At 34.3% G+C, this 11,622-nt stretch overlaps 1 protein-coding gene across 2 annotated transcripts; it reads left to right on the forward strand.

Annotated features, from left to right (window-relative positions):
• Positions 1–3,001: 3,001 nt before the first annotated feature.
• Positions 3,002–6,758, forward strand: LOC103402420 (large ribosomal subunit protein uL3y). Of its 2 annotated transcripts, XM_008341171.4 has the most exons (6): positions 3,002–3,134; positions 4,082–4,185; positions 4,696–4,806; positions 5,289–5,593; positions 5,754–6,163; positions 6,305–6,758. In XM_008341171.4, exons 2-6 carry the CDS (start codon positions 4,101–4,103, stop codon positions 6,561–6,563), a joined length of 1,170 nt encoding a protein of 389 aa, XP_008339393.2. In that variant the 5' UTR covers positions 3,002–3,134; positions 4,082–4,100; the 3' UTR covers positions 6,564–6,758. The 2 variants fall into 2 exon arrangements, with proteins under 2 accessions (XP_008339393.2, XP_028950333.1); XM_029094500.2 differs by lacking the exon at positions 4,696–4,806.
• Positions 6,759–11,622: the final 4,864 nt, after the last annotated feature.

Consider the following 11,622-nt stretch of genomic DNA (forward strand, 5'->3'; position numbering starts at 1 on the left):
GTCATTGGTTAATGTTTGTGACCAAGGGTGCAACTTGAATAGGAATATCCAATTTCGACCAATTCTGATCCGAAGTATTCCATTCAATTCAAATCCAAAACCAAAGTTCCAATTCCGAAACTAGAAATGATATGCGTTTCTAAAACTTTTTAGATTTGAACTGAAAACATGCATTTCCGAAACTGTTCATCATGATCAAAATTATCCAACAAGAAGTGAGCAAATGAATACATGTTATAGTTCTTGATAAATGACTAGGTAACATTATAGTGTTATTAGTGACGTTGATCACTTATGGATTAGCAGCATAATGCCAATTGCCAAAATAATATATCTTATCTTACGACGGGTCAAGGTTTTATTAATCAATTAAGCATTGGCTATATATAGCACGAGCCATGAAGTTTACCGTATATTTTGATGGCTATTTAATTATATGAGGTTTAAATTGATAATTCTATCATTGTTGTGGCTCCAACAAGTGCTATTCGTGTCATATCAATTGTTAATCATTTCTCTTATCATTATAATTAATTAAGGATACGTACCAAAGAGAATCTAGCTAGTGACATAATTAAGATTTGACTTAGAAGAATATAAGAACATATATATATGGTGCAGTCTGATCTATATGAGACTATGACTCTGCCTAAACCCTAATCTTTCAAGAAATAATAATATATTATAATAGGAATATGTCATCGAAGGTCTGGGCTTAATTAGGTGGATCGTGTGCTTTACAATTATATGACATCATAGCTTTGGCGATGGTGGAATTCCAAGTCATGTTGAAAGGAGTTTGTCATCTTTGTCGTCTAAAAGATATCATTGCCACTCATCTCTAATGGGACATCGTCGTATAATATCAGTATCTTATCAAATCCCTACTCAGCTCGACGTTGAAAGAATGTATTCATCTCCCTTATTATTGCGCCTTTGACTCTTTCATGCATCTAGGGCCATCCGTTAGTAAAATACACAACGAGTATAGTAATTAAAAATTACATACATATCGTGATACAAAAAGTGGTTGGTCTTATACAATGTATGCTGGTAAATTATCATAAACTTCATAATAATGTAGAGAAACTTTTGAGTTATTATAGAGAACCTTTGGGTAACCACTCGTGCATGTATTTGATGTCCTGTATAAAAATGGTCTAATGATAATGGAAATACACACTCTTATTTCCTCCTCCTAATCCCTATCTTGTTTCTATTTTTCCCCATATTGTATTTCTGACAATACATGTATTATTTGACGATATTGTTAAAAAGATACTCTGAAAAATATGGTCATTTTTCTTAAATTGCAACATTAATTTATTTTTGTTGTTTCAATAGTGTGTTGTCACTTAGTACTATGGTTTGATGGTTTTCCTCTTCACTTATAAGTGAGAGATCTTAGGTTTGTTAATTTACAGGAAGAATTACTGAACTCAATCACTTGCTACCATTACTCTTTAATTTTATGCTAAAGTTTATCCTATAAAGGTACTTAAATTGGATCAATGATCGGTTTTTAAGTTTTGTCATAAACCAAATTGGTTACTTCCAATTATATATGTGGTTTCGTATTCTGCTGTTTCTGTTTTATTTCACACTCAAATTAGTCAAATCTAATTATATTTAAGTAAGATTATTTGCTAGAATCAAAACAAGCATGTTACTTATGGCCCCATTACTTATAACTCAAGGTTTAAGTTTAACTCTCGGGTTTCCACCACAACTCCCAAAAAATTCTAAAACCTGAACCCAAACAACATCTAAATCCCTAGTATTCGTTTGACAAAGAACTCCGTTATGGTGGATTATTTTTATTTTGGGGGTGGGGGGAGGGGAATTAATCTCTGGACTTGATTCTTGAGTATGAGGGAGTTGATTTTTGGGGTGTGATATTCACACATCCCATTTTGTTTCTCACACATCTTTTTAATTTTCGACCGTCGGATCGGATGAATTGAAAAAGATCAACGGACTGAAATTATCAAGGGGTGTGTGAAAAGTAAAATGAGGTGTGTGGATAGCACACCCCTTGATTTTTATACACCATTCTCTATTTCATGGCCATTATTAAACATATTAAACAAAACAACATATATGTTACACTATGCTGTGTAGAAGAAGAAAAAGGGTGTGTTCATCATGTATTTTATAGCTCGTTTGAAAATGTTTTTAAAATGACTAAAAAAGAGTTTTTGGTAAAAAAATTTTGAAACGGATCTTTAATAAAAATACAAAGTAAATTCTAGAAAAACACTTACAATGTGATTTAGAACCTAAAAACACATTTCCTAAAAACGCTTAGTCATTTACAAAGTACTTGCAAACAAACCCTTCATGTAATAGTGTACCTTGACGAATTTTAAATCACAGTGGCAAATATTCCTCATGATTCAGAACATACTACATAATTTTTTGGTGTGTTGGTGGTGGCTTTCACCGGCTTACATGCTACATCTATTTTTTACACACTAAGCGGCGAATGAGTAAATTAGTATCAAACTTGTTGTCTACAAATTTGAACTTAAGATCTTTTATTTATAAATAAAGAAAATTACCACTATATCATAATCTAAAATACATATTAGGGCTTGTTTGGAAGTGTTTTTTTGGGAGAAGCACTAAATATGTGCTTCTTGCAAGAAGCACTTAAATTACTTTTCCAAGATCTACTTGGATTTTTACTAAGCTTTGTTTTAAAACATTTTTATTAAAACGTTTTTAGTTATTTTAAAAACACTTTCAAACGAGCCATATTACCCTCGTGGTTTTACCCGAAAATAGTTCCAAATGAACTCGTTCATGGGCTAGTCGACCCAGGTCTCTGACCTAACAAATTCTCCAAGTTTAATATAAGCCTTTTGTCCAACTTCTGTTGGACCGAACCCGATAGTTATACGAGGCCCAACTTAACCCCAACTCCATTGTGCCCTAAATCTAACGGATAACAATCCATGTTATCATTTTATCATTTTGACAAGTTAATCGTAGCCGTGGGTTCCACTTTAAAAGCACTGTAGGACCCCACAACTAATATAGCTAGGGTTTGCTCAGTCAGTCTCACCGAAGCCAATCCAGCTGGTTGCGCCTCTTGCTTCTTGCATTTTCCCTCTCATCCTCTCGATTCGCAGGTAGCATCGTTCAATTTCTCTGAAAATTTTAGGCCTTTCAAATAATTCATGGAAGTTTTTTGTGTTCTTCTTTAATTTATAGTTCTACCAATGCCCATAATTCATGGAAATTTGAATCGAAAGTTTAATTTTGGATCAATAATATGAAAGTTTAATTTTAGGACTTTTAGATTTTTGGGGTTTTCATAGAATTTCCGTTTGTATTTGTTGTGATTTTAATTAGTACTTGTTGCCCTGATCACTGTGGACGTGTTGGATGCTACTAACTTCCTCCGTTGGCGAAACCGAATTGCTTCCCATGAGAACATTGTGAGTAATCAAGGCTGGAGTCTCAAAGGGGTTCTGGTTTTGCCAAAACCCTAATTGGGGTTTTGGAAAGAAATACGGAGGAGCCCGAGAATTGGCACCATTGTTGTGCCATAGGCCTTTGGTTGTTGGGAGCATTTTGTGTCGCCGATTGGAGAATGTGGTTGTATTCTACCATGTTTTCGGTTTACGGGCGTCTCCTTTGAGATTTCAATTGTTTTCGTGCGCTTTGGTGATTCCAGTTTATTTTAAATTGTTTTTACAGCTTTAAGATATTTTACAACCAATTTTTGGACCTTGAAGTTGCAACAGTGCAATGGTTTCTTGCCAGCATTTTTTTTTAATTATATCAAATGGTTTTATTTTGAAGGATTTACATTTTTTTTTTTACAGTTTTAAGATCTTTTGTGATCAATTTTTGGAGTTTTTTTAATGGTAATACCACAATGATTAGTTTTTGGCGTTTGGTAAAATCATTTTTGTAGTTTAATTTTATGTGGATGCTGTATTGTTTTTCTTTATCAATGTGTGAAAATAATTTGTTTAATTCTTTTTACCTGAACGTGTTATTATTGTTTGAGATGCATGACTGAATTTATTTGAGTAATTGTAAGAAAATCTGAGGTTTTGGAGTTTTGTAGACTAGTTTGAGAAGGAACCATGTCTCATCGTAAGTTTGAGCACCCAAGACATGGCTCTTTGGGGTTTCTTCCAAGGAAAAGAGCAGCCCGCCACAGAGGAAAAGGTTTATTCTTCTTTTTCAGTTTTAACGTGCTATTTAGTAGTCTGTGTTTCTTTGAAAGGTGCAATCCAATGATATATTGACTCGCGTTTGTTCGAACTTGCTCCTGATTTTTTTTCCAATGAAAATGCACTGGCTTTTTATCTTATGTGTGTGTTACTATTGTGAAGGAGCTTTATAAGTTGCACGTAACTTGTGGACCTGTATTTTACCCATTGGTTCAGTTATATAGGAATGAGAATGCTTGGTTGGTACAAATGTCCGTGTTGCATCTCATTTTATATTATATCTAATATCTAATATTTCACATACAAGTTGTTGGTTTCTCAGTGTATATCCACAATGGAATGCTATATGTATGTTTTATCCGCTTAGATTGTAGCAGCAACAGTTGGTATTTCTATCTTAATACTGTATTTTTTTTCTGTTACTGTTCTTTATGAAACTGTTTAATCTAACTTTAGGGTTGTTTTCTCGTTGGAAAATCTGGCTTACATGATTTTGTTTATACAGTGAAAGCCTTCCCCAAAGATGATCCAACAAAAACTCCCAGATTGACTGCTTTCCTGGGATACAAAGCTGGAATGACCCATATTGTGAGAGATGTTGAAAAACCCGGGTCAAGTGAGTTGGTCTATTGTTTTACCCTAGTTTTTTAGGAAACTATTACTTTGAGGAAAACTTTGTGATAAAATTTTTTTAATAGAAATATAAGATAAAAATTAGGAGAATTATATTGATGACATTTTTCATAAGCAAAATTTTTGCATTTGCATTGTAAATTCTATAGAATACTATGATGATTTGTATGTACCAGAACAATGCTTGTGCTGATTTTTTTTTATTTTTTATGTTTCCTTGACTTAAGGTTTACGCGGTTTTTATTGATCAGTGTTCTCAAGTTATGAGCGATCTATTTTCTATTATTCTTTGTCAGTTCCCATTGAATTTTAGTACCATGTTATTTACTTGGCTTAGAAGTTGTAACCTGTTCTTTCGGTTACTTAAGTGTTGTAGTATTGCTTTGTGGCTTGTTCTTTGTGCTTGGTCTAATTATATATTATCTGTACTCCGTATTATGTTCTGAAACTAATATTTCCCTGCAGAGCTACACAAGAAAGAAACATGTGAAGCAGTTACAGTTATTGAAACACCACCAATGGTGGTTGTTGGTGTTGTTGGTTATGTGAAGACACCTCGTGGTCTCCGTTCCTTGGACACAGTTTGGGCCCAGCATCTGAGTGAGGAGGTGAAGAGGCGATTCTACAAGAACTGGTGCAAGTCAAAAAAGAAAGCATTCAGCAAGTACTCAAAAAAGTATGAGAGCGAAGATGGGAAAAAAGACATCCAGGCTCAGTTGGAGAAAATGAAGAAATATTGCACTGTGATTCGTGTTTTAGCCCACACCCAGGTAAATTATATTGGTTTGTTTTCTGAACAGAAAAAAAGTATGTGATTACTGAAGGTGTTAAGTAAAACAGTTACCCTGTTTGCTGCCATTCCGATGTTCTATTGCTAAACTTTTACCTAGAATTTAATCTAATCTTCTTTTTTTGGCTTATCTTTTGCAGATTAGGAAAATGAAGGGATTGAAGCAGAAGAAAGCCCATCTGATGGAGATTCAAGTGAATGGTGGGGACATTGCAAAGAAGGTTGACTATGCTTATAGCATGTTTGAGAAGCAGGTTCCTGTTGATGCTGTTTTCCAGAAAGATGAGATGATTGACATTATTGGGGTTACTAAGGGGAAGGGTTATGAGGGTGTGGTGACTCGATGGGGCGTCACCCGTCTTCCACGTAAGACCCATCGTGGTCTACGTAAAGTAGCCTGTATTGGTGCCTGGCATCCAGCTAGGGTGTCGTTTACTGTTGCCAGGGCTGGGCAGAATGGTTACCACCATCGTACTGAGATGAACAAGAAGATTTACAAGCTCGGAAAGGCTGATCAAGAGTCGCACTCTGCAATGACTGAATTTGACAGGTTGGTGCCTCTTCCTTTGTAATTTTCTTCTTCGTTTGACTTCACTGGGATCGAATTTGCATCATTGGTTTACTTGTACGTGTTGGAAATTGGGTTTAACATGAACTTTTACTGATGATATTAAAATGTTTTTATGTTCAGGACTGAGAAGGATATTACCCCGATGGGAGGTTTCCCACACTACGGTGAAGTGAAGCAGGATTACCTTCTAATGAAAGGCTGCTGCGTGGGTCCTAAAAAGCGCGTTGTTACTTTGAGGCAGACGCTTCTGAAGCAAACATCTAGGGTTGCTCTGGAGGACATTAAGCTCAAGTTCATTGATACATCGTCCAAATTTGGTCACGGTCGCTTCCAGACTACCCAAGAGAAGGCGAGGTACTACGGGCGGCTCAAGGCTTAATCTGGCAATGGTGATCGATCCACAGTAATCCCCATTTTCTTTCATTCGTTGCTTGCTAGTTATTCGGACATTTTTATGTTTCTGGTTTGGATTGCAAGTTTTGCCTGCTTCCAGTTTTGTGACAGAGTTTTATCGGATTCTTTCGTTGTTTTCCCGGCTAATTAAGCCCGAGAAGTGATCGTTTTGCTGTTTCTATCGCTTTAGCTCGTGATTCTTTCTATTCCTGTTCAAGCTTATTGCACAAGAAGATTTCGATGAGAGTGTTTTGGATTAATTCTTAGTAATAATGCGAATGGATTTTGAAAAAATACTTAAATTCTTTCTGCGAAAAGCACTTTTAACAAAAGGGTTTTTAATACTTCCAAACGAGTAAATACTTCTGACAATTTTTTGTGCTTATCCACCCAGACACCGCTCCGTTGTTAATTATATTAATCTCATGATCCGAATTGGTAAATTTTCAAGTTCTTCCGATACGTTAATAGAAAATTGTTAAAATCGATTAGCCGTTTGATTATTATTGTGAAAGGGACCCACACATTTGTAGAAAGTTTTAGGTTAATGTTTTATCACAGCCCACATACGTATATGTTGACCCGGAAAAAAAAGTAAAAATAAATAAAATAATGCAAAAGTAGAGCATGTGAAGTGGCAAAAACTGGTAGTACATATTTGTCTGTCTCCTCCTTGAGGGGTTCCAAAATCAAATCCAAAACAAAAACAGCAGTCAGACGGTGAGACCATGTTGAACAATGAGAATAGCGTGTCGGAGGCCACGAACAAGAGAGACAATATTGGTGTGGTTAGGAGTAGGTCGTTGATCCGAATTATTTACCGTGCCTTACTTTGATTGTGCATTATGTAGTGTTCTCACGTGATGGCAAGCTTTAAATAAAGAGAAAAATATTTGCTGGCAAGAAATTAAGTGAAAATGTTCTCTATTTAAAGTGTTGAGAAACATAAGATATTGAGTTACAATCTAAGACCATCTCCAACCTTTGGGCTAAAAGCCAAATTTTTTAGCCCGGAAATTTTGGTTTTTAGCCCGGAAACATCTTTTCTGTTCCAACACTTCTGACCTAAAATTTTAGCCCGGAATTATTAAAGAATGAATTTAGGCTAATTTTTTTCTTAAATCAATTTTTCTTAATAAAAAATAAATATGTAGACTATTGTAAATTAATTTTATGAACATTTTAATCTAAAAAAAATTTAAATTCCGATAAATATTGAAAAATCATTAAATTTTTCACAAAGCAAGCTTTCAACTTTCACCAACTGTTCATCTTTCACCAACCATTCAACTCCAAACTTTCAACTTTCACCAACCATTCAACACCAAACTTTCAACTTTCAACGCCAAGCATAAGAAACATCTTCCTCACAGGTCCAATTACTACCTCTAACATGCTCTCTTGGCATGTTGAACAATTTGGGAAAGGAAAGAAATGGTAGAAAGATAAATTGGAAGAATTGTTGGAGAAATTTGAGTTTTGTGTGAATATTTGAACAAATACATAGGTATTTATAGAGTTTTTGGGTAAATTTTGTGTTAAATAAATTTATTTAATTATTTTAGTTGTTGGATTTTAATTTGGGCCGTTAGATCTTTTTTTTACCGTTAGATTTGAGTATATTAAATCTCAACCGTTGGATTCAATGTATTTTAAAATAACATATTTTTCAAAAATAAAATTTGAATCTGGACCGTTGGATCAACCAACGGTCCTTAAACGATGGCCGTCATATGCGGAAAAGAGCCGTTGGGCTCGGGCAAGTGGCCGACATGGCCCTGACGCTGGGGTCCCACGCTGTCGGGACGTGATGGCAAGCAGCCCGAGTGGGGGGCGTCAGCGAGTGACCGGGCCGAGACTAGCCCAAAATCATGCGAGTCCACGCGTGTTTGGGGGGGATTTGGCCCAGCTTTAGCATTTGGCTTTTAGCCCAATGTTTTAGCTTGGGTTGGATGGTGTTTGGGGGGAAATTTTGGGGGAAATTTGGCAAATAGCCCAGGGTTAGAGTTGATCTAAATCCATTGTTTGACAATATTGGTCAAGTTATTGGATTTTTTTTTTTTTTTTTGTATGTGTGTGGATTGGCATAAGATAAAAATATTAAAAATATTAAAAATATGAAAGAGTACCAGTCTAGATAGGCTTTCACATCAGTCTCAGACATGGTGATGGCCTTGTTGATAAAAGGCTTGCACTCAATGGCCAAGGCTACCCCTCTCTTCCTTATTTTTCTCAGCATTTTATTTTTTATTTTTTATTTTAACAATTTATTATTATTAAAGGGCATAATGGATTCAAAATTATTATAATACTTAAAAAATGAGAGAGTTTCGAACTTGAGACGCATGGATGAAAACTTAACACTCTATCTACTAGAATATTGAACCACATGCTTGATTCGTTTTCTAAATTCCCCCCTCCCCCTCCCTCCCCTTTTTTTTGCAAATTGGCTTGCGAAATGTGTAAAAAAGAAGAAAATTGCATGGGAAAATCATATCTCTACACATTTAGCTGTTTTACTCATGTTGATTTAAAATATAAGATTTCAATATTAAGCTCCATCATACAATGAAATACTGTAATGATATTTTAATCTATAAGACCATACTATAAGGCTCGACTTTGGAGTCAACATGGTCCTTTACTTTAAAACTTAGGAAAACTAACGAAAAGTCCAAAAAAACCTTCCATTTTAATGAAAAGTCATTTTTAAAGGTATAGTAAATAGTACCAGCGAAATGTATAAATGTAGTTTTTCGTTAAAAGTGAACAGTACCAGAAATGTTTTGTTAAAACTCCCTTCAAACTTTGCTGAGTTTTGGTGGTTTTTCTTTGTAAAACAGCTATATGAGTTCAATTTTTTTTAATTTAAAAAAAATAAAAAAGGAGCGGAATGCGTTTGAAATTATTACAATAATTTAGAGGAGGAAGAAGTTTTGAACCTGAAACGCATAGCTGGAAAGCCAACACTCTATTTACTAGGATATTGGATCACATACTTGATTTGTTTTCTAAATTCCCCCCCTTTTTGTGTAAATCGGCTTGCGAAATGTGTAAAAAAGAAGAAAACGGCATGCGAAAATCACTATTCTTTATATTTTGCTATCTTACTCTTGTCTAATCTGAATTTAAGATTTCAATAATAAATTCTATCGTCCAATGAAATACTATAATGATATTTTTATTCATAAGACCACGCTACACGGCTCCACTTTGGTGAGTCAACAGGGCCCTTTACTTTAAAACTTTGCTTTGAGTTTTGGTGGGTTTTTCTTTGTAAAGAATTCAGGTAATTGGCTCTAGTGATTCTGACAAAAGTCTCAAAAGGGCATCTTTTATTTATAAAAGTATGTATATGAGGAACAATTTGATGTGGTCTACATGTCACCTCCTCCTTTTTGTAGCTTTGTTTTTTTATGCATGCTAATTGCTATTGCTACCCCTATTGCCCCATTTTCTTTCTTCTGTTGAATCATTCCTTTCTCGTTGGAATAAAATCCACTACAAATTTTCGTGTTCGGAATTTAGAGATTGAGATATCTAAACCGTTTTAGAGAGAGAAGATTTAGATTATTCAAGTTTTTTAATTTTTATGCAACGGGCTATTGAAATTGATTATTCCTAAAATTAAAATTAAGTGATTCGAATTTCTCCGCCTGTACACTTTGATCGATCTGAAGTAGATTTCAATACTTCCTCAACTGCTGGTACAGTACAGCTATGATTGATTCTATCTCTCTCTCTCTCTAGATTTCCCACCTTATTTTTTTCATTTAAATTTTTATTTTTTGGTATTTTCTTATTAAGATTTAATACACACCTTGCACCTGCAGCAGCCTTTAGTTAGTTTTAATAATCTTTAGCAGCTTTTTCTTTTTTATGTCTTTATTTTTTTGCTCTTTCTTTTTATTTAGTGGGTAATTATTGGAGATTATGTGAGATATTGTTCACCTTTCCATGATTACACTCCAATGCTAATGTTGGATTTGAAATCTTTGTGACTTTTAACCCAAAAGTTTAAAATTAGGTTCCACAAATTGAGTAGTTTCCCAACTCTAATCTTTTATTTGTTCTAGATTATAATTATAAACTATGAAGATATGGAGTAGTTGAAATTAACGGAATATTTGACGCAAAATAGAGTGTAACTGTGCTTTATAATTCATACAACCGACCCTACTTAATAGGATAAAGTTTAATTGTTGTTATAGTTATAAATTTGGAATGATCATGTTTGTGCATGTTGGTTAAGCACTTGATGCATATAATCTTTTACTCATTGGTAATTTATGTAAAGAAAATGTAGTAAATTATGCCAAGAATGGCTAAGAAATCATAACTTGTGCTAATTTCCACCAAATGGCAGATGGACTCATGTGGGTTAATGAGTAGGTTTAGAAATACAAATTGTGACCTAAATGAACTTTTTTTAGAACAATGTTTGACTCCTTACGTTAAAAAGTCATTCTTCTTTCTCTTAGAATCATTCAGTCTCCTTTTCATCGTCATCTAAACATCATCTCTAGAAAATTCATTTGATTTAGAGACTATTTAGTCATCCATAAGAATCAAACAAATTGATTTAGAGATTTATTTACCATAATCGTCGATTTGTTTGACACATATAAATAGCTAAACAGACTTCAAAATGAATGATTTTTTTTCTTCTAGAGATGATATTTAGATGATGATAAAGAGAATAAGTGGTTTTGATTATGACGATTGTATGGTGAAACGATATCATATAATCATTAAAGAATGAACGACTTCTCACATGTAAGAAGCCAAGTATTTTTTTTTGTATGCTAATGATATTCTAGTCTAATTTAAGCTATGAGGAAAATAAATTGAACTTGGTGCAGTAGTAATGTAGCTAACTTGATTGCGTCCAGATTTTATTACCCTAATTAAATGAAGTTTAGCACTTAAAAAAAGTTGTCAACTTTTAAAAAGCACCAAAGGGAGCGTTGTTTTTGGCTAGACAGACAGGGAGGCCCATTCTTTTGATTTCTTTAAGTTTGCTTCTTCAGACAAGGTATAGTATC

The sequence above is a fragment of the Malus domestica genome, chromosome 15 (genome assembly GCF_042453785.1).
Source record: "Malus domestica chromosome 15, GDT2T_hap1".
NCBI lineage: Eukaryota > Viridiplantae > Streptophyta > Magnoliopsida > Rosales > Rosaceae > Malus > Malus domestica.